This window comes from Caloenas nicobarica, chromosome 3 (genome assembly GCF_036013445.1).
Source record: "Caloenas nicobarica isolate bCalNic1 chromosome 3, bCalNic1.hap1, whole genome shotgun sequence".
Taxonomy (NCBI): Eukaryota; Metazoa; Chordata; class Aves; order Columbiformes; family Columbidae; genus Caloenas; species Caloenas nicobarica.
Genome location: NC_088247.1, coordinates 35,080,446 through 35,106,891, shown reverse-complemented (window position 1 = coordinate 35,106,891; position 26,446 = coordinate 35,080,446). Strand labels below are relative to the sequence as shown.

The following is a 26,446-nucleotide window of genomic DNA, read 5'->3' as shown; positions in this document are numbered from 1 at the left end:
TTCCCTGGTTTAGTGGTTTACACATTTAACTGGGAGCAAACCCATTTGGGTTCCTGCCCTGCTGAATTATTAGTACAAATTAATATAAATTCAACAAAGCTGTTGAAACTGTATCAAAAGGAGAATCTGAGCTTTCCTACTCCAAAGACAATATAGTTTGTTGTCAAAATAATGTTATGGAAGAACAAGAGGTAGGAGTTCAAATTCCTTCGTAAAGAGAAAAATTAAACCAAGGCAGCTGCTACATTTTTGTGTGCATCCAAACCTCTTAGCTCTTGGCTACAAGGCAGGTGTCCACCTCTTGGCAAACCTCTGGTTTCAATTCTGCTTCTTCTGCAGGTGCTTGAAAGGGATCATTCAGTTTCAAGCTGATAACAAATCAATCTTTTTTTTTTTTTTTTAAAGGTATTTGCTGGAATTTGAACTTCATTGAAAAATTGATTACACCACCTTGTAATGGAGTGTCTTGGCAGCAGTGTTTTGTCTGGCTAGTGATTTCACAGAACCACAGGATGTTAGAGATTGGAAGGGACCTCAAAAGATCATCCAGTCCAATCCCCCTGCTGGAGCAGGAACACCCAGATGAGGTTACACAGGAAGGAGTCCAGGTGGGTTTTGAATGTCTCCAGAGAAGGAGACTCCACAACCTCCCTGGGCAGCCTGTTCCAGTGTTCCGTCACCCTCACTGAGAAGAAGTTTCTTCTCAAATTTAAATGAAACCTCCTGTGTTCCAGTTTATACCCATTGCCCCTTGTCCTATTGTTGGTTGTCACCGAGAGGAGCCTGGCTCCATCCTTGTGACACTCACCCTTTATATATTTATAAATTTATATGTATATATTTAACAGGCTACGTAAAGAGAAGACTTGAAAAACCATCTTCCTTACATCTGAAAGCACTGGAGGATGAATGGATTAACATGGCAAAATAAACCCCCGGGTTTAAAACGGGAGAACGGTCACTAGGGGGAAAGACTGCAGTGGATTTCAGTCGAGGAGAAACCGGAACTGCTGGGAGGAGAAAACGAAAGGAAATTTAAACGGGTTGGAATAAATCGGCTGTACGACGAGCGCTGTAGGGCTTCCTGAGCAGACGCCACACGTAACTTGCCCGATGCACCCAGACCCCCGGTTCGCTTTCCCAGCCGTCAAGGAAGAGCCGCGGGCGGCTTCCAGGCCGCAGACGAGCTCCCCCGGGGCCGCCGGCCCAGCCCCCGCTCCCCACAGGCCCGCGGCCGCCGCCGGCCCCAACGGTCCCCACGCGAGCCCGCCTCGCACCGCGCGCCCGGCCTCTGACCCGCGCGCGCTGCCCCTGATTAGCCCGCTCCCGCCGGAGAGGGGGGTGCCACGCATTTGGGGAGCCAATCAGGAGCCGGGGCTGCCCCGCTCTGCCCGCCCCGTCGGCGAGGCGGGCGCTGGCGGTGGGGGCTGCCGGGGCGCCGGGGGCGGCGGGCACCGGGCAGAGCTGCGGGCACCAGCGACACCGGTGTCGCCGCCACCACCGGGCGGATCCGCGCTTCTGCCGGAGCTTCTTTCGTCGCTTTACTTCGGCGGCCCGGAGCAGGGACATTATGCCGAAGAGAAAGGTGAGGCGCCCCGGGAGTGCGGCGGGTCCTGCCTCCGCGCCTACCCGGGGCGAGGGGCCGAGCGGCGGTCGGTCGGCGAAACGCGCGTTAGGGGCCGAGGGCGCCTGCTGCTTCCCCGCCGCCGCTCCGGAGCCCGCGGATTGCTGCCGAGCCCGGGTATTTCGCTGCCTGTTGCAAGCCCCCTCCACCCCTCCCCGCCGCTCCCTGCGCCGCCGCCGCCCCCTGTTTACTTTCCCGGCGCCGCGCGGGGCGGCGTCGCCCCCGTCCCCGGGGGGTGAAGTCGCTATCACAACTCCGGCCCCCCCTCCTCCTTCCTCCGCCGCCGGGGAGAAGCGCTGCAGCAGCTGCAGCTTCGCCCCTGGCCCCCGGCGGGAGGAGTTTCCTGCTCGCAAACTCCGGCAGCCGCCGCCGCGGGGGGAGCGCCGGGGAGGGAGCAGCCCCCACCCGGGGCGGCCGGATCCCGCCGCCGCCTCCCGCCGTGCCCGGGTGATGGCTCTGAGGTAAAAGGGAGGAGGGGTGAGGCAAGCCATGTTTAAAACAAACTACACCCTTCTCCTCGCCTCCCGCCGCAGACCCGTATGTACCAACTCCGGCGCCCATCCGGGCAGGGCCCCCGGGGGCGGCCGCCGGGGAGGCGCCTCCTGAGGGAGGGAGCGCGGCCCCCGCCGCCCCCGCCGCCCCCGCCGCGCTGGGGCAGCCATGGCGGGGGCGGGGGGCCAGGGCCGGCTCTCGCCGCCGGCCGTTCTTGGCTCTGCGGGCGGGCAGCCTCCTCGGGAGGGAGCCGCCAGCGGGGGCCGGGCTGTGAGATCGCCTTCCCGAAGAGAGAGAAACTTAGGCGGCCCTTCAGCGGCCGGGCCCGGTGTTGTGCGGTTTTGTCCGCCCCTCTCCTTCCCGCTTGAACCCGGAGCTTTCGGGTGCGCGGCGTCCCGGCGGCGGGGAGCGCTTGCCGTGCTGGCAGGGGGTGGCAGCCGGTCCCCTCCCCTGCCAGGTGCGGGGCGGATGAGCTGCCGGCCCGGCCCCAGGGGGTGGGCGAGCGAGGGGGGCCCTGCTGGAGGTCTCCCTCGAGAACTCGCTGCCCGCCTTCTGCAGGCACTAATTGAGCCTAACGAGAGACTTGACACTAGCACACACTGTGACAAAAATAATAGCTGCAGTTCTCTAATTTTAACTAGGTCAACGAAGGGAAAGCCATTTGTAGTTTTTGGGGATTTCCCAAATGTGACCTATGACCTCCTAATAGACTGTGTCTGGGCTGGGGCTCAAATCTATTAAAGTTACAGGTAGATGATGGCTTCCATGTAGCTCAGTGTTCAATTCTTGTCCTTATTCTTTTTGAGAGGTATCAAAATGTCAAATGGTCAAGTATGCTACTGAATTAATTAATTCATAGTGAAGAACCTGATTTCACTTCTGAAAATTGATACAGCTGTGGGGTCAATTGCCTTTATTTAGGTACCTGGGCTTGAAGTTAGTAAATGTTGGGCAGTTTTTCCTCTTGTTCTTCTGTCATTGCACCCTCACATAGGCCTCACATGCTTTTGCTCTTTTAGTGCTGTTGCTTGTCATCAGGAAAAAGTCGAAAATTAGCCTGTGCCCATAGGACTTTTTACAACTTTGGACGCCTTGCAAACTTCCTACCCTGTTTCCTTTGCCTTTCTGTGTTCTTACACTATGGATAATGTTTCAGGCTCTTCTTCCTAAGAGAGGGTGAAGTCACTCATGTAGGTTTTTGTGGCCAGTTGTGAAATGTTTATTAAGAGGAGCTATCTCTGAGTTGTAAGTCCACAAGAACACGTCTTCTTTCTAGAAGATTATAAAAAAAGTAATAAAAACATTACATTTGGTATCAGAGAAATGGAGATGAATTTTAATGGCGCCGTAAATTTTCATTTACTTAGCATTGTATGGGTAAACATTTAAATTTTAAGGTTGTTTATTAAGTGTGGTTATTTTGGGAAGCACTGGTTCCAGGCAAAATGTGTTATTAATGGATTAGCCTTTTGAGAAAAGTGGAATTGCCATAAGTATTGTACAACAATCAATTTTACTCTAGAATAACATCCACAGAGTGAGAAGTTAGTGATACAGCAGTAGTTGAATAATTACACCAGTCAGCTTCCACATGGATACAAGACCATCTCATTCAGCTAATAGTCAATTCTTCTATTAGAATTTCTAACTTATAAAAAAGCTGCTAAGACTGTAAGTTTTATAAGGAAATAAACATCAAAAGTCAAAATGAGATCTTTTCACAGTTATGGGGGTAAGTAAGCAAATATTATTACAGAAAGGGCATGAATCTACCTGTACTTGTTGTGGTGTATGCCTTAGTTATCTAAACTGGCTGGTGCTTGTTGTTTGCTTTTGTTTTCATCTCTAGGTAAACTGAAGTCAGTTGCTGAGTCCCTGGCCTTATGTTCATTATTAATATTATGGACAGAGAAATGTAGGCTGTCTCCCCTTCTCTAGAGGGCTGCGGCCTAAGGTATTGGGGTATCATTAGTCATTGGTTGAGGGTCACAGGGAAAAGGAAGAACTCATTGTGTGTCGCGATGGTGTTAAATACAGCACTAAAACAAAAAGAGTCTGAACTCAGGACTCCTTCTGTCAGATTTCTTTACCCTTTGTCTGTTGTAATAACGTTGTGGTGTGAACATGGCCTTTCACAAGGAGAATGGCATGTCAGTGTGGGATACACCAGAATGCTTGTTGTGGTATTGATAGCAATGAACGCCTTGAAGTGAATTGGGGTGTTTTGTTTTGTGGCTTGTCTTGCTGGAATTAGCTCTTGGGTCATTTCGGAAAACTCCTTGACCTTAAAATAGCTTTAGTAAAAATGTCTCAATGTTAGCGATGAAGGGATGAAGAAAGTTTCTGCACCTGATTACAAGGAATATCATTGTATGGTCACATAAACCCATGTGCATAAGCATGTGTACATCAGCTTTAATGTGATCATCATCAAGATGAATGGTACTTGTACCTTTATGTAGAATGTGCACCATCTCTGAGGGATATTAGTAGGTCAAGTGGTTACTTATCCAGTATTGAATGGGGAGCCTGTCAGTTAGTTGAGGTTGCACTCCAAAATGACCGAACTCGTTCTTTAATCTGACTCCATGCAATGTGACCTGTGCCTCACATGTTTTGAAAGCACTTGCAGTTGAATCAGATGGGAGGACTCAATGCAACTTTTTCTTCCTAAGGCCCTCTTTGACGTAGCATCTTTGAATATTGCTGCTGTTTCAGAGCAAATAAAAGTATCATGGTCTAATTAGCCATTTCAGTAGGCTATTTGCCGCCTCGTTAGGAATGTTAGTTTCTGCAGTACAGTCAATGCTGTGAAAATGTAGTAGAGAACATCTGCGGTAGGTTCCTGTTCTGTTATGCAAATTCACTTTCTCTGAAGTCAGAGAGACTAGTTGGTTATATTTACTGCAGAAAAACAAACAGTCTGAATATTTTGCTTGGAATGGGGCTTTTTTTAGTGGAAGCTAGAAGGTGCCATATTCCAGGGTTGTCCTAGTGCGTTTAGTTACATGATCACATGATAGTTTTTTTGGGACGTTTATGTTACTAGTTGTTTTTGCAACAACGTATCTAATCAATGTATTTTCTAGTCCTTGGGGTTAAACCTAGGTACCAACCTAGAGCTGTTAAAATTCTAATTATGCTTTTTTTGTCTGGGCCTAAATTCGATTCTCTTTGTGAAATCCTTCAGTTTGAGTTTGCATTTCTGAAGTGTCATGAATATTCAAATAGAAATGTTGTTCCTCATCCACTGATAGGAAAATGGGGCACAGAAGCAAATGGCTGAGATATTGGAATAGTTCCTTCTTCTTGGATTCTCAGGTTAAGATGTCTGTCCTGATTTTTTTATTCCCTCTAATAAGCACCTCCTGCACTCTGAGTGGTTCATTCGTTGTTGTTACTTCTACAAATTTGTCTTCTTGCTTTGTGGTGTGTACATAGAAACTGAGGAACTTGCAATAGTACTGGCTCCCTAAAATTTTGTTGGAGCAACTTGTATGTGATCAAACGCCAATTAACTAATGAATCCGAGGGTTCTGCAGATGACAGCCCTGTTTGCTGTGGCTCTGAATGATCCCACTGTCACCCTTTGATCCATGGAATGAGGTGCAGATCTTGTGCAAAGAGTAGCAGGTGAGTTTGTGTACATAATGCAGCAGTATGAAGTGCACTCAAGTGCTATGCTGCTCTACTTTATATCCTTTTCTGTATTTTGATACTTCAGCTGTGTATCAGACCATGTCAATTCAACATACCAGCATCAATGTAACAGTGTGTTTTCTGCTAAGGTTATCTTCATTTTTGAAAGAAGCTGCAGTGATGATGTGGGGACTTGGACCCTGCAAACAACTTATTTCATTACTGGGCTTGGAAGCTCTTGGTCTGTAGCAGAGGCACTGTTCAGCTTATCCTAGAACACAAGTAACAGGACACGCTCTGTTAGCAGTGGGACATAGAAATGGGGGAGGTTCCATGTTTTATTTCACGCTCTGGAGGCTGTTATAGATTAGAAGGGAAAAGGGGGTCAGTACCAGATTCAGATGTCTTGGCTGCTGCCCTCTCCCCACTCCCATCCTGTCCCACTTCTCTCTCCAGACTTCTCACTTGAAATTCCCCTGCATTTTGTACTGACTGCTTCCTCCTCTCTCCTTGTGCTGCATGAGGACTAAGAGGAAAAGTCAGAGCTCTTAAAAGGTAGTTTCTCTTTCCACTTTTCCCATTAGATCAATCCTAGACTATTCAGTAACGACTGGAAAACAGGCTAGGCAATAGCAGAAGATGACAATCTTAATAGATTGCAGGAATCTTCTAATATAAGGGAAAAGGATGTTTTGTCACTTAGCAATTTTAGGAATTGTACTGTTTGTACTAAATTCATAACTGTTAAGAATTTTAAACCTTGATATATTTAAAGCAATTAAAAACTGCGTAGGTGGCCTATTCCGGATATCTGTTGACCAGACTGACTCAAAGGATCTACATCTTTCATAGAACAGTTAAGCCGAAAAGATCACAAATTTTTGTCTGAGTATGGGACACTTAGATGTAATACAGTGTAGCAATGTTGAGTGGCACTGAAGAAAAAAACATGCTTGAGGAATGCCGCTATGCCATATTGCAGTAAATTATGTTTACAGAGCTATTGAATACATGCAACAAATATTTGTCCATTTTTTAAATTAAAGATACACTTGAAAATGGCTTAGAAACAGCAAATTATATAATTTTAGCTATTACTATTTTTGAGAGTTACAGAGGTTAAAAACTTACTGACCAAGGATTTTTAGATCTAAAATGTTTCTGATTGTTTTATACAAGTTCGTAAAACTCTGGCCCATTTATCAGCAATTGAGAACAATGTATATACATTTTCTTCTTAGACTACACTGAAATACAGTTGGACTTAATGAATGGGCAACCTAAAAATTCTTAGGTTTTCACTGAATTGTCAATTAAAAACCATTCTTAATGCTCCTTGGGTGCATTAAATCGTGATATCTGATGAAGTGTAGCCAGTAGTACAATCTACTTTGTAAGTTATCTCCTCTGAGTTCAAAACTAACCAGGTGGAGGTAATGTTTTGTGTACAGTAGTTCAAGACACCAACAGGGGTAATATTATTTTGTATTCTAGACTATCAGTATTATTAAGTTTAAAAAAATTGAGAGTCCTGTGTGTAAATGGAAGGTAGCAGGTTTATGCTATTTAGTTTAAGGCTGCTTTTCTTCTCTCTTATTTGAAAAACTTCACTTTCTCTGCTGTTTTATACCCAAACAGTGGCTGTGTATGGGATTGATATGTTCCAAGATATATCCTTGTTGTTTCAGAGAGATTTTATGAAGTTGAATTTTTCTTGACATGATTGTAATACTGTCTTTTTTGTAGAGTGTAAGTAAACTAGATCCAAATATTTCTCTTGGAAATCAGCACTTCATAGGATCATAAAGGCCACTATCTATTTTCTGTTCTTTAACTGCGCTAAGCTAGCACAGTGATTTATCCCATGGTCCAGTAGCCAAAAAGGTGTTTTCAGGTGCTGGACTTAGTGTTTCAGGCCACAATCCACTTAATGCAGGTTTGAATGTGCTTTTGTGGGGTGTTTTTTTTGTGGTGTGTGTTTGTTTGTTTGTTTTTATCCTGGATCATTTTACTGGTCCAATTTAGAGATGCTGCACAGTGGCACAATGAATGTGTGGTGTAACCTGTTAGAAGGGAGTAGGGCCAAGAATGAGGAACTGGCTGCATGCAGAAGATGCTCTTACACCACTTGGCAAAATTGGTAGTGTGGGACTTACAGTTTGGACTGTAGTTCAACAGGTATTTCAAGCTGGCATGTATGGGCCAAAAGAAGCAAATCCAGATATTTATTCCTGTCCTTACTCTGATTTAACTTGTGGGATATCATATGTGTTTTTGGACAGACCTGTCTGCTGATCTAGTTTCCCATATCTTGGCCCAAAGAGTTAAGCTGGCTTATTGGCAGGAATGATAGGTGTGGGAGGGCAGAACTCTTCTTAGCAGCAGCCAGGTATTAATCAGATGGTGGCCTTAGCCAGCCTTTCTTGGATTGTCCCTAACTTTGAGTGCGTAAAGGAATATTCTTTAATTCATTAGAATAATCAGAACAACTCAGTGGTGAAAATTTTGTCCTTGCACCATTGGAGGTGGAGGGAAGGCATTTCGCTTGTTTCTCATTTTTGTTTATCTGGTTTTGGTTTTGTGGGTTGGTTTGTTTGTTTGTTTCCCCTTTGGTGTCTTTGAGAATTACCAATTTTCAATTATTTACTCCTGTAACTTGGAGATAGAGCTCCTGTCTTCTCATAGTAAAGAGTGGGTGTTCTTGGTAACAGTGAAAACTGAGAATATAAAAAGCACTCTTCTCTAAGAGTGTTTGGATCTGCTTGCACAAAAAAAAAATTGCCTATGTTGCCCATCAACACTGGCTTTGTTGGGACCATTGGGTATGTTTGCTCTCCTCACCTAGCTTTCTGGTTTGTCCTAATGCTACCTGAGTTAGTAGTAGCAGAGAGCACTTCCATAGTTGGAAACCAAGTGTCTCAATGACATTTTTACCTCTGCAGTGTTTTGTTCCTCTCAAGCAGAGTTGGGAAGAGGTGTCGGTGCTCTATTTGTAGTAGGAAAGCATCCTTTATCTCTGCTGCATCGTTTCTTCCTTATCCTACCTGCATCCTCTTGGAGACATTTTGCTTTTTTCTTCTGTTGAAACTGCATTTGGGTTGCCTGTGAAGCTCTCCATTCTGGCTGTTGTGGCAGAGCAATGCTCCTGTTAACCCCAGCTGGAATTGTTACCGGGTTGTAAGAGATCGGTGTATCTAAGGCATTGTACCTGTTATGCCTTTGCTACCTGCCTTGTACTTGTGGACCTGTTGTCATCATCTCAGAGATCTTATGTTCTGTGGCACTAGTTAGTTGAAACAACAACAAAATGTTATTTTCTGGATTATTGTGGGTTTATCACAGTTAGGTCCTCTGGGAGGGAATTATACTTTTTTTTCAGGCATTCAGAGTATTTTTGTCAGAGGTGGCTATTTTCAGGAATCAGTCGTTATTGAAAATGGTTGTCTGAATTTAATCTCTAAGTACATTTTTTTTCAGAAGCACTTTGTGCTAGTTTTGCTTTGCAGATCTGATCAGTATTATTTAGATACAGATTTTAGAACCTAATCTTAGAGGTTTTAAAAACTGTGGCTCTGTATGTAGACTTGCACGAGTCGATCAGCTTCATCTCACTTGCAGAACTGGCATGAGCTTTGAAAGGTCAGAGAAATAATGTTATTAGGGATTGGATTTCATCCATCATATTCTTTGAATCTGCCTTTTTATTTTATGGCAGCAGTAAAATGGTTAAGCAAATATTGAGACAATAATTTACTTACTACCTAGCTGAATTATCCCATTTGGTATTCAGGGGAAAATGAACAATTTCAAATGCACTATGCTCACTGCTCCCATGGCTGATCTCTATTTTTTCAAAATGCAGCTGATTACTTCACTGTCTGAAGAAGGAACTGTCTAATTTTAAATTACAATGCTGTTTTTTTAAATCTGAGCCTTTAGAAGCTGCTGTTGCTTCTTTGCTATAGGTAGGAGATGTCCTATGCAAAAAACTGACTACAGGGAAGACAGACTTGGAAGGAAAAATAAAAGCCAAGCTATCTGTGGGACTTTAAAGATGTCGCATCAAATATACCTGTGTTTTACCTTATATTGGTCAATATTTGACCTCTTTTCAGTGAGAATATCAAAACCTTGATCTACAATGATGGAATTTCCTCCTTTGGAAAAACACGTGTTCTGGCTGGTTTTGGGTTATCTAGAAATACCCTGGGCCTAACTTGGTTTCTGTCTCTTCTGTCTTGTCTGGAAGACCATAAAGATCACAGCAGTTAATTTTTAAGAATTGAGGAGTTTAATAAAATGCATTTTCTGAATCTGCTGATTTTGTTTATAACTAGGCTGGTAGTATTTTTATTTTCTCTTATATTCTTTGAAAATGCAATGTGTGTTAACCAGTCGCTCTATTTAGCTTGAATCTTTAAGCAACAATGGAGACTTTGATCAGGAAATGTTTTCACTGATTCCTCCCCAGTTGCTTATTAATACAAGGGGATATTAATTGTCTTCTTTATATTTAAATAGCATTTGTCTTTTCAGAACTTTACGATCTTGACATTTTCCCCCAAAGAATTAGAAAATTGAATATTCTACTCTTAATAGATGTAAGATGGAGGAATTTAAATTCTAAAAATGACTTATTATATAATATTTCATTATAATAGTTCTTAATGGAAAAGATTAACATATTATACACTTAATAAATATTTAAGCAGAGGTTTGTTTGTTATTTTTGTTTGAGGTTTTTTCTTTTTGTGAAGACTATATGTACATGTATATATGTGTGTGTATGTATATGTATATACATGGTGTGTATATATATACATATAGTAAAAAAACCCCTCAAACCAAAAGCCTCGGATTTTTTTGGATGAAATCAATGCAGGTATCATTTTGGATAAGTATTTTAAAAAATCCAACCACTAATCAGATTTATTCTGTACTTCACTTGTGGTTTTGTTATTTTGGCAGAATTAATTGCTTTTTAAATTAGTGGTATGCATTTTTTTTTCTTGTCTAGGATCAGGCTCATGGTAAAAAAAAAAAAGAAATGAAGAGGTGTAGTAGGAAGAATACCTGATTTCTTAAAGCACTTATGGAGAATTAATTTTACTTGCAAAGTTCATTCACATTGGTTTGGCAGTGAGCACTGTTCTATCCACTGAAAACAGATCAAAGAACTAGCTATAAACAAAGGTGAACGAAGAGCTAGAAGAGCTAAATGAAGAAACAATGGTTAGGGTGTTGCAGGAGTTGGTGTTAAATTAGCCAACATGTAGTCTTCATTAATCTAAACCAATAAATAAACAGCATTTTAATTACGTTTATGAACTGGCATGAAGTTCAAAGCTGCTCTGAAGAGAATTAGAAGATCTAGTATGTATGGGGAAACAATTTATTGAATTAAATTTTGTCTAATGCAGAGTTCTACTCAAAGGGAAATGAAAGGAAGAAAAAAATTAGGAAAACTGCAGTAAACACTGAAAAAGGCTTAGGACTTGATATATATTCTTGCACCATTGTTTTGTAGCGAGCTTTTATTGCATTTTGGTTGGTGAAAGAAGTTGTTGGAGAAATGACCGAAGCATTACATCATGGAAATTGCAGCTAGAATTGCGAGCCAGGAAAGTATCTGCAGGCAAATCCCATTGCAGGCAGCGTATGGAGATGTGGCTGAACAAAACAGCTTGCAAAGAAGGGAGAACACACTATAGAGAATGCTCAAGTGCTAGGACGGTTAAGACTTTCTGCCTAACTTCTTAACGTGGTCATTAAAATGAAATTGGCATCTGCTTTTGTTTTGTTTTTTTTTTTTTTCTTTTCTCCTCTTTTTTTTTTCCACATGGGTTTGAAAGGACTAATTCCTGTCCCATCAGAGCAAAAGTGTTGAGTGTCAGCTAGTAATAAGATCCTTCAGAGAATGAAAGATCTATTTCATTTTATAAGCAACTTTCTGTACTGTTACTTCTCACATACTTGTATTTTCATTCTTCATGCTTTTTAATGTCCTCTTTTATAACAGCACAATCCATTAATTTCAGTACAAACAAAATATTTATCCAGAAGCTGGTTACTGCAAGTTCAAATATGTACCTTTGGATCTCTCAAACAGACATCAATAACTTCATTACTTTGTGTTACTGTACTCCCATTACATCCTGCTTATATTGCAGGGTTTTGATTAGAAATATTGAAACTTTTTGTCTCTTTTGTGGTGCATCTCTACCAGGTAACCGAGCCTTAAGAACAATTAAAAAAAAAAATTGACTATATATTCTATTAAGTGTTTCCTTAAAACAGTTATCTAATTTTCTGTTTTCAACTTAACAGTCCCGTAATGGTGTTGGCATTGCAGACACCACATTATTGTCCTGGTATGTGCAAACACAGATTCTTACGTATACTTCAAAACTAGTGAAATGTAAGAACTGTGTATACAGACAAGCTCAATTTTAATGTTACTTTGATTTTTTTTTTTTTTATGTTCTCTATCATCTATTAATATTCTCTTGTTTTTTCCAGTCCTCTCAACGTAGTTTTCTAGGTTGTCCCTTAAAAAGAGTGGGGTAAAAACAAATTAAAAAGAAGTTGGTTGCTGATATACACAGGGAATCTTGCATGCAACCTTTCAGGTCAGTCTTGTGGTATAAAAGTTACGCAGCTCTGACAGATAGTACAGAGCTTTACTACAGCTTAGTTTACGATCGTATTGCCAATATGTAGTGCCAGTTGAGCTATGACACAATGTGTGGTCATCTGAGCCTAAAACTTGCTATTAGTTTAAATATCAAAAGCATATTTAGAGTTAGACAGTCATCTTATTTCCTCCTGTGTATCTCTACGATTGGAAAAAAAAAGAAAAAAAATCACTATTTTCTGTGTCCTTATTTGCTTTTTAATTTTATCTGTCTTGTCTCTTGTAGGCATCCATCCAGTATCAGGCACAGCAGGCCTATAGGGACTGCTTTATGAGTACAATACAGGCATATGATGGAGTACGGCTGAAGAATTACTGAGGTTGGAGTACTGCCCTTGTCAAGTGATTCAGTGCTTGCTTTCATCTTTGATTTTGCTGCACAAAACTTGCAGCGTGGACAGTCCCGCTCCTGACTAGTTTACGATGTAAGGCACAGTATCCAAGGTGCATTTTAATGTGACTGGGGTGTCATGTGAAATACGGTGAGCCACAGCATTACGTCATGTGGAAAAACGTGCCAAGGGGATGGGTTATATAGTATGTTTGGTTGCTTTGAAGCCAAAGTTCCTTCAGTAGTTTGTCACCAGGACAAAAGATGGGGGAAGGGCTCCCGTGGAAAAGTTAGAGACAAGGACTTTAAGGTTTTGGTCGTATCTACAGAAAAGTCCTGTGACTTCAAGATACTAGTGCGGACAGTTGCTGCGTGTGGCGCGCCAAGTCCTTTGGGAACTATGCTTGGCTTAGATCCGTTTGTGTACAAATCTCTCTGGTCCCAAGGGAGGGGAGAAAGTGCTGCAAAAACTAGTGTGAAGATCCACATCAGCTGGGGCTCACTGGAATGTCTAAGCAGGACTCACAGAGGGGAAAATAAAATTTCGGTTCCTCTTTTAATAAATATACTGTAGCCATATCTGACATACTCTTTTTTGTATGTATGTCTATCAGCTTAAGGAGTCCCAGGCTGCTGCAACTGCCCTGTGCCACTTCATTCTTGTCTGTTGTACTGGCTCAATTGTTTGTGCAGCTGTGCAGTAAAATGATTCTGCTGGAGCAGGGAAGACTATATATTTATAATCTGTAGATACATTTATAATATTTATAAATTTGTTTAAGCAGCAGGCTATTTTTCAGCTGAATCTGTTACCTTATTCATGACATGGCCTCCCACGCAGCTCTGCCAGCCTACCAGGGAGCCAAAGCCCTGGGAGGATGAGTGCAGCCTCCAAACGCCCGGACTTGTAGTAATTGCTGAGGGCAGGGAGCAGGTCTGAAATGGAAATGAGAGCGTGTCAGAACCCCTTGCTGCTTATTCACACCTCGGAGATTTTAGCTGCGCGTGTCCCTCCATGGAGAAAGTTTTGTGGCCTTCAGAATTGCTGTTGGGTTTTCTAACTTGAGGGGGATTGCTGGGCTAATTAGCTAGCTTAATTGAACTATGTTGCATAATATATCATAGTAGTATACAGTGGTTGCATCAAGAGTATTTTAATATATTTATCCTTCTGAGATTTGCTTCAGGAGCAATTTTTTAAATCGGTTGTCAAGCAATAATATTGATATCTAAAATCGGGCTGTCCTGCCCAACAGAAATCTAGGAGACTTGTCTTTTATTAGTGCTAAAGAGAACGGGGTAAATTCCTGTGTGTTAACTGCGCAGTGTTGCAGGATGAGAGTTTGCTCCTGGGCAATCACTGCAAAGGCATTGGCATGTGGCAGCGCCATCTCGTGATGATTTAGCCCTGTTCAAAGCTCTGTGGTTCCTAAAAGTGAAGCAGGGTAAAACAGCCCGATTGTGGAGTGTCAGTCAGCTTCATTTAGTTTATGGTGAGTTTTTTAGCCTGGCTTCTGAAGGAAATGAATCATGCTGTCTTTCTGTCCCTACCCTTGTGAATCTTGAGCTTCTTGGCTGCTGTGAGGAAAAGATTATAAAATCTGAGAGAACTTCCATATAAATAGATGCTTAGGAGAGGAAGGATGCTATTCGAGTTCCCTCCCAGGGAAGGGGTGCAGTGCAAGTTTGTTATACTTGAGAAAATCCATATAGGAGAAATAGATGTTATGAATTCATGGAGTACAGAGGAGTTAGAGCTTGTACTGTGTCGGGAGCTGAAGCGGGAAGTTGTAGGAAACAAGACTTAGTTGCTGACAGTGATCATGGAACTACTTGTTTTTGTTTTCCTTATGACTTCTGATGTTCCCAGCATCACACCCTCAAGCTGTAGCAATTCTTCGGTAACCAAACTGAAAGGTTTTTAGGAATGCAAACCTGACACAATCCTGCAGGCAGCTGGTGAGGCTGCAGTCGCGTAGGGAACGGTCAGGCTCCATTTTGGATGCCTGACTCTGTTGCTATTCTGAGTTGCTCTACACTGCGCAGTGCTGCTTAACTTCCTGCTGTTTTCTAGCTACTTAGACGATCAGTCCTCTGCTTTTTTTTTAAACCAGCTGCTTTTGTGGCATGCGTCCTTTCTGTCAGAAGACCACACAGTAACAAAGCCACATTTTATTCTCTGGTGGGGGGTGTCTTTCTGTAAGTATGTTAGGCAGTGGGCAACTGCTGCAAACCAGCCAGGCTTTTTCTCTGCTCCCAGCCAGGCTTTTTCTCTGCTCCAAACCGTAGCTGTGTAACTTCGAGATGTTCCGTGTCAAAATCTGTGCGGAGTTTGGGTTAGGATTGAAATGGAAAGACAAAGGAAAAGATTACTGATTGAAAAACAAAATAGCAACCAAATTGCATTCTCTGCTGCCTGTTAAATGCCTTTTTGAAACACATGCCATTCTTGTAGTTCTCTTTTAACTGCTGCTGCTGCTCACCGTTTTTTTTTTTTTTTCCCCCGAATTGCTTGCTCCTAGGTGGAAACAATTTTTTTTTTTTTTTTAATTTTTGTTCTCCCTCCCCTGTGGTTTAACTAAGGTTTCCATACTACCTCTGGAAGACCAGCATTAGAATGGTCAGGTTGATACTTTGTTCTTGTGAAGAAACATGTTTGTCCTGAGCTTTCCTGTTAATGTCTTGGTGTTTTACTGATTTTTGCTGTTCTAATGGAGTAGATGAAATGAGAGAAAGATACTTGTTAAAGCTTACAGCTGAGTGAGCCTGAGGCACAAAAGGAGTAAATGAGGTAAAGAAATTACTCATTTCAGTAATGCTGTGCTTTTTTGGCTCATCTCATCATATCTCATTACTAGTTAAGTTCATGTTTGGGAAGAAATGTGTTAAATTTCTCAGGGATTTCAAAAGTCCTAGTAGAGCAAACCTCAGATTTCCAGTTCATACTGTTGTGCTACCAGCTGCTGATTAGAAGGAGCTCACACTGGAGCCTGCGGATGCTTTAGTTAATTGGCTAGGGGGACCACTGAGGGATGCTGTGTAAATATGGGATTTATGCACCTGGTGATGATCAGTCCTTGTGTTCTTGCTTGGAAAATCTAGAATGACTTTGGTACAGTGCTGCTTGTAAATAGTAAAGTAAATTTGCCAGGCTTCTTTAATTTGCTGCAATGTTTAGAAGGAAGAATCTTCACTATCGTCTTTGTTTTGCTCTTGCCTGGATGCTTTTAAGTCTGCAATAAAAACACTGACTTAATATTTTCTTTCAGTCTCCAGAGGGTGCTGAAGGCAAGGATGCAGCAAAAGTAACTAAACAAGAGGCAAGTATATATTTTTTTTTTCCTTTTTATTTTTTTTTTATTGTGGCATGTAATTATTTGACTGGAGATCTGCATTCCTGCGTCGCAGAAAACTATGCATTGCTCTGGCCCTTCTAGTGAGATGTTTTCAGTGGTAATAATGACAGTAAACCACATTTGTAGCTTATCTGACATAATTTGGTTTTGGTGCACTGAGGATTCAGACTACTTACTAGTATACAAAATAAATTTCAGAAACACTTAAGGCTTTGATAGACAAGCTCTGGTGGATCTTGTGGCAAAAGTGTAGGATGCTGCTGCTTGAAACTGTTGCACTGTCTCTGGTGGATTGGCAGAAGAGGGTTAATGCACGCACCTCAGCCAGTCTACTTCAAAACTATTCTTAGCGCAAGTGTCTGATGGAAGGGTGCCTTGAATTAAGATACCAGGCTCTAAACTGGAGCAGCTGACACATTTGTCGGTTTTCTTTGTCTGAATTTCTTTTAAGGGCACAGTAACTTCTGTCAGAGAAGGCAAGGAGACAGCTGGTGGTACCTTGGCCTCTACAGCAAAGTTCGCTAGTTTGTTTGCCACAGCCCTTAATGTGTGTTTAAAAAACAGGTAGAGAATTATGAGGATTAATTTTCTTAGGTTGTCATCTTTTCTGGAAGACAAAGTTAAATCAGGACTTTGAAAATAATAGGTGAATATTCAAATGAATTAACAATTAATTCCTCTTCTTGTAAATCTGAGCACATTTGAAGAGGAGAGGAAAAAGGGTCTGTGAAGTTTTACACTCTCTGAATTGTGAAGTTGTTTGTTGCTCAGTCTGGCAGAAAAAGATGACACAGTGGAAATGTTAAAATATTTCATACAATAGTAAGGTTTACAATAAGCTCCTGGGGAGTAAAAAAAAAAAAAAGAGATCTGAGAGGAGTAGAATTTGTTACCTTGGTATCTTCCTATGGAATTTCCTAGAAGACAAATTAGTTCATTTTTCATAAAGTATGAAAAGGCTGACTAAATCATAGTAAAAATATAATCTCATTTGCTCTGAATGAGTGTTTTTCTCTGTCCAAGTTTAAATATTATTTCTTCAAGAGCCAGAAAAGTAAAAGTTCCTTCTCCAAGAAATTTGAGACTAGATTGCTAGAATAAAGAAGAAAAACCATAAAGTTTACAGAGATACACAGGCTCTCTGGAGAGAGCCCTCTGACTCTGAAATGTGAGAGCTCTTAGGGTAGTCTTCAGTCAAGGTGAGATAATAGTGGCTGTTGATGCTGCAGAAAAAAACCATAATAAGATAGTCTCAGTATAGATATACCCGTAGTTCTTAGTGTGTGAATGAGGAAAATAGTTGTAGGATTAGATTAGAAACTGTGGGAGCTCCTGGAATAGGCAGAACTTATATAGGAAGGGTGACTCCAGTCTGAACCAAGAGAGACCTGTGTGGATGGCACTGAGGAGATCTTCTGAATTATTTTAAACAGGACATCTGAGGGGAGACTGGCAAGTTTTTGAGAGCATGTAGGCTGAAGTCAGAACTCCCTGTTGGGGCAGGGAGCAGGGGCCAGCACAGAAGCCATAAAAGTTTGCATATGAAAAGATAAAGAGTGTTCTTGAGAAATAAAGCCCTCTTTAATTCATGCCTCTGAAAACAGGCAATCAAGCCAAAATACAAAGGCTGCAAATCTAAATTTAGGCAACTTTGGACACTGTGGCTTTAAATGAGGACTTTGATATAATAGGTAACACAGAAGCTTATTGGGACACTGTGACACCAATGCACAAATTATACAGGGTTAAGAGCCAAGTTGCATTAGTGGTAGAATGCCTTTCTGTTATGTGTCTTCAATATTTCTCTAGATTAATTGTATCAATAAGTACAGCAGAATCCTTTATGGATTGCCAAGCCATGTGTAAATGGGAAGCATATAATGTAAAAGTCATGCCAGGTATCATCTGATCACAATAATAAAAGTGACAATGGGATGTTAACGCAGAACAGAGAGGCTCTGAGGACAGAAATAGTGTTGGTTGAGATTCAGTTATCCTTCAGAGATTTGGTAAAAGGCATGGGATAGCATTACAAAGACAAAAAAGATAAAACTATAAATGCTTGCTTCCTGGAGGAACAAATGCAAGGACCAATAAAAAGGATAACCAGGTCTTTATTTTGGTTCTCAGTAGTATGTAGGAGCTAGCTAAAAAGACAGTTGTCAGGGAACTGTTCTGTAATTATGACCATAATATATTCAGGTTCATCATCCTCGAAGGGATGCAAGCACAAATAACTTCCACTATGGTAAGATTTGATATAAAGAAAGGGAATTTTGTTAAAAACGAGAGCCTATTAAAAGGAGCAGCTAAAAAGTTTAATGGTTTCAGGCAGCAGAAGGGCTTTGTAGTGCACTGTGCAGAAATGCATATTATTTTTCAAAAGCCCTCACTTCCTCCCACTGCCCCCCCCCAACCAACCAACCAACCAACCAAAACCCACAAAATTACTTAATGACAAAATGAGGGAAATTTATTATATTTAAATGTGGTTTTTGTATAGATGGAAAATAATGAGGAAAGGAGCAAACCCTCCAGCATGGCAAATGTGAAGCTGAAGAACAGTAATGAAATTTCTGCTATGGAGAACTCCTAGGGAGGTTCTCACAGTGGAGCCTTTTCTCATGGATGTAGAGTCTGGAGAACATTCTTTAACTGAGTATGAGCGAGGACTAGACAGTATTCACCAGCAATTGCCAAACTGATAAGTGCAATTTACTGCTTGCATTGGCCTCAATACCAGAGTAACTGAAGGTGATTAAATGCTCCCAGGACTTTTGATAAGAGATTCTGGAAAATAGAGGCTGAGAGTCTAACTTGCAAAACTAGTTTTAAAAAAAAAAAAAGTTTATGTGGACAAATGTATAATGAGAGAAGTCATACTTCAGGCAGTAGAGTCCTTTGTGGAAGGCAAGAGATATAAGGATGATAGTATGCCAACTGATATAGTTTACTTGCATGTAAAGAGTGCTTTTTGATAAGGCTTCCCAAAGAGGTTCTGAGAGAAACTAAGCTAGCATGGATTAAAGGGAAGATCTTCCTAAGAATTGGTAACAGATAAAGATCTGAGAAGAGGGTAGGGAAGTAGTAGTTAATTTTCATAATGGAGGAGAATTATCAGTGGAGTATTGGAAGAATTAGTGTTTGGGCTTGTGCTGCTGAATATATTAATTAAAGATGTAGTAGAAGAGGCACTGGAGAAATGACGAAGTTTGCAAAAAAATTATCAGGGTAGTCAGAGAGACTGAGAAGGCTGTTACATCAGTAGTAACTGGTAACTAGGTGAAAAAATGTAAATAGAAATTAAATATGGAGAAATGCAAATTAATACACAAGGGGGAGGGGAAGACACAGTGATGGTTACCAAATCAGCTGTTAATCAGGGGAGAGACTGTGACATCACAGTGAATATAGTTACTAGAAAATGACATTTCTTCTAAACACAAGGTAAGTAGAATATAGGAAAAAATACTAGAGGACAGAGTGTGAAACATCAGTGTATCCCAAGATGAATTTGTTGTGCTCCAGATGTGGGACGACTAAATGAAGTTATCCTGACTCTTCCTTAAAAAGGCCATGGCAGAATGAAGAGGGTACCAAGTACAGTGGGACAAACAGAGCATGCAGAGCATCTTACAAACAAACAAAACCCCAACAACCCAGATTTTCTGGAACTCTTGACTTTTTGTTTAACAAAGGCATGATAAAGTCATCGGTAACACAGAGAAGGGCAGTCAGGGAATTGTTACTCATGTAAACCGAAAACAAGAGGAATCTAGTGAAAGTAAGAGGCAAGAAGCCTAAAGGAGATACGACAGAGGGGGAAGGTTTTGCTTTTTGTTTTCCATGCAGTACGTAATCCTATTACGGAACTCATTGCATCATCACAGGATGTTGTGGAAACTGAAAGTGTAAATGGTTTCCCTAGGTTATTAGATGAATTTATGGAGAAATTCCAAATTACGGAGGAAATGACCCTCGGGGACGATTAAACATATGATGTGGATATAATATCCAGATTGGAAACTTCGCAACTGTAGATTGCCAGAAGCCAGCGCCGTGGGAAAGTGCAAAGTGTTGTTCTGTGTCTGCCCTGTTTCATAGACTCTTTCTGTAGACGTTTGCTAGTGGGCCAGAGTCAAACAGAGGGTTGGGCAAGCTGCTGGTTTCTGGGTTAGTACAGCTGTTTGGAGGGGACAAAGGTTCCAAAAGCACATTAAAATGTGACCTTTGCTGACTTGACTGCAGTTCCTTCCTTATAATCAGATAACACAAAGTACATACAACCTCTGAATAAGAATTAAAATTACTTGCCTCTCAGGCATTTTTAAAGAACTGAGGGTTTCTTCTGAGTTTCTTATGGCGACACAAGCCTTCAATGAAACCAATCATGAAACGGGAACAGTTGCGGAATATAGGAGAGAATTGTAATTTATGTAAACCAACATACTATCCTTTAAAAAGTGGATACTAACAAAACATGCCAGTGCCCAAGTGCTGAGGCATAGAAATCATCAGTTAAGAAAACAGAATTGTAAAAGAAGATGCCTCGAGCTAGGAGTTCTTTGATTACCTGGCCAAGTGAAATGCTTTATTTAACCTGTTGTAAAATAGTGCTAGGCTGTTTAACAAGCAGTTGATAATCGAAATTGCCAAGAAAAGAGAGGTTTACTTTTTCTGTTAACGATGCATAAATGTTTGATAGTTGAAAATATCTTTAGGTATTTTTCAACAAGACTTCTATTTTGCTGGATGCAGACCTGAACTATTCGCTATAGCTTTCCACTAAGAGTACTTGAATGGTGCCAATGAATACAAATTACTGCATTCTTCAGATATTAACAACAGCTTTTTCCTCTTGCAAGATGTGTGGAGCCATGTTTTTTCAGCTCAGCTTAAATGCTTAATATGTAATTAAGATACTTTTTATTCACTGCTTAAGCTGTGTTACATTGGATATTTGTTGCATTTGAATTGTCCCTTTATTTTGGCTACAAGTGTGATTCCAGTTTTATGACACAGACCAGACTTGAACTCTGATAACCATGCTGTGTAACTGGATCGTGGCTTTGTCTGTTTTAATGAATACAAAAATATTTGGAACAAACTAATGTGGTTACATCTATTTCTCATCTTCAGTAATAAATTTATGACAAAGAACAGAGTGAAATAAAATTTAATAAGGAAGGTGTGTTGAAGTGATAAAGAAAGGTGGAAGAAAGCAGAATATCCGCCTTCTTTCCTTTTGAGAACTGTGGTTAAGTGGAAGAAATAATTTCTCTCATCCTGCAGCTGTCTTTGTGCACCTGGACTCTCAGATTGAGTGTGTGGGGAACTGAGGAAGTGGAAGGACTTAGCTTCATATTTTAAAATTTTAGCGCTCTGATATCCTCTAGGGAAGGATGATAACTTTATTCTGCTGTTAATCAGATGGTATTTTTACCTGTTATTACAAGTAGCATCTGCTAGATCATAGAAACATAATTCTAGGTATTTATGAGAAATGTTCACTGTCCTGTGCACAGGTAGTCAAACTTGCTATATTTGTGAACCTTTCATAGAGCAGCAAGAGACTCTGAAGTACTTGTAAAATTGGAGGGGAAGTGTTTAACCATATGGAGATTTAGACATTGTAATTCCTTACCAGTTTTTATTACTAAGTTTCACATCACTTTGTACCTTTAAATTTTTGATTGTCCAAGATGAGGAAGATGTGAATTATGTTTGCCAACATAGATGTATCTTTGTAGGGATGTCTTTTATGCTGTCACCATGAAATGACTGATACTATGTTGCTTTGGATGCTGTTTGCTGTAAGCCTATTTAAAAAGTTGTCTTTTTTCTTGTAGCCCACAAGACGATCAGCAAGATTGTCAGCTGTAAGTATGTACAATGCCTCTTGGTATATACTTTTGTAGGCACATATGGTTTCTTAGACCAAACAGGTTTGTTAATATTTTTCTTAATTCAATTTTTATTCTTGCTGAGGGGTATTTAAGAAATCCAGAGCTAAAGTTATCTGTGTTTTCTTGGTTTCAGGTTGTTCTGATAAAAGATGTATTTCCCTACCTCAGTGCAACACTGTCTGTTACATGCAATATTGACTTCATACTGTTTTGCAGGCCGATGTTAAGTTGTGAAATGCAGCTGCTTCTCTGGGAAGGAGAAAGAGCTGTCCTTCAAGGACTTCATTTGATGCCACTACTAGTATTCGGTTTTAGTTCCTCTTCTCTGTTAGAACATATCTGACTTTTGCTTTTTAATAGGTACTACTCATCCCAGTGTTTTACTCTTAGAATGACCCCCAATTTGCTTTGACTCCCAGATGAGTGAGCTAATGAAAATAGGTGTGTACAGTGATGAGGTGCATTTGTACATTAAGGTTTTTCAGTTTTCTAGATGCATACTAATGAGCAGGAAGTAGGGAAGGTGTGGGGTGGGGGGAAGCTGGGGTGTGGGGGTGGCTGGCTGACTTCTGGCAATATGTCTAACACATCATGCAACTAAAAAATGTTTTATAGAAACCTGCTCCACCAAAACCTGAACCCAAACCAAGGAAAACTGCAAAGGTAAGTAATCTTATTTTTAGTTGTCATCATCGTAGCCAATAGTAAGCAAGTGTACTACTTCTTTGCATTTCAAACAGTTCAATTCACAGTGGTTTTTGAGAGGCATCAGCTCCTCTGCCCTCCCCACAGCTACATACCCGCCCCCACTTTGGGGGACAAAAAAATAAAAATAGATCATTCTTTTCTTTCAGTTCCACCCCTTCGTGGCCTCATTACTGGTCCAAACAAAATGTCGTGCCTGTTTGATATGCAGACCATGTTAGTTTGTAGTGAATTCCTAGTTTAAGAAGAATCTTTACCTTTCCTATACCTTTCCTGAAATGTACAGCTCTCACTGAGTAAGCTGCACATGAGACCTAACAATTTCTATAGTAGGATTTAAGATTGCTCTGTGCCATCCTGTTCCCTTGTCTGGAGGGGGAGTACTTCATTTTATAGTGAGGAACTCTTATCTGTTCCTGAAGCCTGGCTGTTGCTGAGAATGCACAATTATAATTAAAGGTGAAATTAAATATATTTAAATTGAATGGTTTGGGTTTTCTAGGCCAGTTACAGTCAAATTAAAATCTTATTAGCATCTGAAATACCTTTTCAGGATTTCTGCATATAAATCATGTACTTCAGAAACTGTAGATTTATTTGTGCCCAAGGGGAATGTTAAGTAAGAGCAATTGCTTTATCGGAAAAAAATACTGCTGAAGCTGAGTCTAGCACTGCTCACGCTTATATTTTTCATGTCCTTTTATTGGTATCTCACTTGGGCAAGTATCAGGATACAAAGTCTGCATGTGGAAGTAAAGCTCTATGACTTTGAATACTTTATGGTTTACCAAACGAAATTACCAATAAAGGCTTGTCGAGTCTATGCTGCTCCCCTCATAGAAAGGGTATTAATGAAGGAGGGAATATGGTGCTTCTGTGGCTTCCTGTACGTGCTGTGAAATGAGCTGGGTGTTATGGAGTCAGTCTAAGCTTCATGAGACGTGTTTGAAGCTCATTTCAGGCAATTCAAATCCATTATGACATTATTGTAAGTAACTTTTTAATACAGTAATCTGCTTTTTTTTCCAGACTCTAACTGGATCATATTTTTAAGATCATATTAGTCTTGCTCTCCTAAACAGAAAACAGCAATGTATACTCTGAACCTACTAGTAAACAACCCAAGATGGTACAGATGATTTTTAGTGCTAAAAGCTTTCAAATTATGGATTTACTAAATCAAGTCCTTAGCTTGTTCTTTCGTAGGTGTAGAGTTGGTACTATACTCACACCACCAAAAGCTTCTCAGTTAAGCACCACAGCTGCTGTGTAACACTGAAGCTGAAGGGTGAAAGGAGTAACCCAGGCTGCCCCAGACCTGGGATTCCTGGCACTCCTTCCTCACTGCCCCACTCCTGTATGGGGATCGCTGGGGAAAGGTAGTTGATGAAGGGGGACTGGCCTTAATATCCCTTTTCACAGCTACTGTTGCCGCGTTGCATGGAGAATTTGGAGCAAGTGATCACGTGGAAGATCTCCACAGTGTTTTTCAGAGCTACTTTAAATACTAATGTAAAATATTCAATGAAATACCATTTTAATTTTTATCTCATTGCACTTTAAATCCTCTACTTGCATTAGATCACAAATATAAATATGTATATAGAGCAAAGATTAAAAAAAATACTTCAACATATGAATTGTTTGTTTAAGAGCAAATCTCTAAATGAAACTGTAGCTGTTAGAATAGTTTCTTTTGATAAATTCTCTGTTTTGTGTTGCTGCAGATGGATTTTTATCAGTGTTTGCCTCCCCAGTGTGTTGGTTGGTTCTTTCATTGACATGAAATGAACATCACAGATGTTATCAAACTAACAAAAGAGCAGCCAAAAAAAATGCTTAAGTTTTTAAACCTAATTTAACATTTCATGCTAATCGAACGGGTAGTGCTGCTGCACAAGCAGTGTGGTGTTTGCGCTTGGCTGAATTAAGCTTTCAATATACTGTAATTGGATTTGTTCATACAGATACCTTGTATATACCTCTGTATATATAGCTCAGCTCTGCGAAAGTATTTTGAGGGTGTTTTGTATCCCTGTAAATTAGGAGAAACAATAAAGAAGCAGCCATCAGCATTTTCTAGAAATTTTGAGAGTCTCGCTATAACTTTTGTGGTTGTACATTTTCCAGGTAGTCTTTAGCCGGTTTTCTGTTTCAGTCCAGCACATGCAGCTTGCCAAGAGTTTCTTTTTAGTTCGTATGAAGGTTTTTTTAAAAGATGTAGGTTGCTGGCTACTCACACAATGTCTATACCCATGTTTTTAATCTTCTGTCAGAAGGAACCTGGAGCAAAGGCCAACAAAGGTGCTAAAGGGAAGAAGGATGAAAAACAAGAAGCTGCAAAGGAAGGTACTACACCATCTGAAAATGGTGAAAATAAAGCTGAAGAGGTACTTTCCACACATACCTCCTGCTGATTGAATCAGTGCTTTTTTTAATTATTCAGCCTTTCAGACATTGATAGCATGTTCATAATGTTTCTTTTTATTGCCCATAATGTTATTGCAGATTCGCATCTCTCGCTCAGCTGTTAGTGTTTCAACATCCAGAGGTGCCCCACCCAGCACACTGTCAGTAAAAGGGCAGATTGAAACAGTGAAAGTTGAGGGTACGGTAGAGCATTCAGCATGTGTGCAGTGAATAGGAACAGGTAGTAGTGTGGTGCTTTTCAGTGTGAACAATGGAAGCTGACAGGTAAGGCTTGTATTGCTTTTGAAAAGCTGGGAACAGTATTTGAAGCAAAGTGTGTGAATGTACCTGTTTTGTTTGTGTAAATGTGACATGGACAGAGGTTTGAAAGGGAGCTGTTGCAAACAAGAAATCAAAAGAGTAAGGGTAGTTTGGGTATTTAGGTATGTAGTGGCAGTTTACTATAGTAATTAATTTCTTTTTTTTCTTCTCCACAGGCTCAGAAAACTGAATCTGTAGGTGACAAGAATGAATGAAATATCATGAAAATTTTGGGTTGATTTTATGTACCTCTTGGGCAACTTTTAAAAGATATTTTTATCAAGTATTTTGTAAATGCTAATTTTTTTAGGACTATGATAGTTGACATATTAAACTGTATATGAACATTTCCCTTCTCATAACAGTGCTTTTAGAAATTCCCATTGTTGCCAAGTAATATAAATATGAATTTAATATTGCAAGGTATGTGTAAAATTGGATCAGCATTCCATACACTTGCTTTAAGAAATTAAGTCTTGTGCATATGGTGATGTTTTTACTGTGCGTATTTGAATTTTTCATGCAGTTTTTCTAGAGCAATAATCAGTGGTGCTTTTGTACTTAGGGTTTATGTGATTTTAATGAAACATGGATAGATGTGGCCACCTGCTGACTATTTTGGGTTCTTTTAATGGATTAAAATAAAAGGTCTCCTTGCCTGCAAAACTACAGCCTCCTAATATTTTCTCTAAATCTGAGGAATGCTTTACTCATATTTTCAGCTGTTAGAAGGAAGACTAAATGATTTGCATGCAGTCTCTTTGCTTTTCTGCTGATGTCTGGTTAAAAATACCCACACAGGAGTAGCAGGCTGGGATTTTCAGTGGTCCACAACTTAAGGGACTTAGAGATACATTCTTCAGATAGACTCTCACGGGGTGAGTAGAGTTGCCATACTCTATCAGGATCTTGCGTCTGTAATGAGCTATCAATACGGAATGAATTGCGTGATTGGTAGAGACATACAGT

At 40.6% G+C, this 26,446-nt stretch overlaps 1 protein-coding gene across 1 annotated transcript; it reads left to right on the top strand.

Annotated features, from left to right (window-relative positions):
• Window positions 1–1,404: 1,404 nt before the first annotated feature.
• On the top strand, window positions 1,405–25,647 carry HMGN3 (high mobility group nucleosomal binding domain 3). The gene is made up of 6 exons (XM_065632901.1): window positions 1,405–1,585; window positions 16,050–16,100; window positions 21,986–22,015; window positions 22,658–22,705; window positions 25,024–25,137; window positions 25,256–25,647. Exons 1-6 carry the CDS (start codon window positions 1,571–1,573, stop codon window positions 25,385–25,387), a joined length of 390 nt encoding a protein of 129 aa, XP_065488973.1. The 5' UTR covers window positions 1,405–1,570; the 3' UTR covers window positions 25,388–25,647.
• The last annotated feature ends 799 nt before the right edge of the window (window positions 25,648–26,446 follow it).

Bases quoted from the DNA above. Each gene is read 5' to 3' on its own strand.
- HMGN3 (XM_065632901.1), top strand. The intron at 22,706-25,023 runs GTAAGTAATCTT...ATCTTCTGTCAG, and splicing joins AACCAAGGAAAACTGCAAAG to AAGGAACCTGGAGCAAAGGC. The intron at 25,138-25,255 runs GTACTTTCCACA...ATGTTATTGCAG, and splicing joins GTGAAAATAAAGCTGAAGAG to ATTCGCATCTCTCGCTCAGC.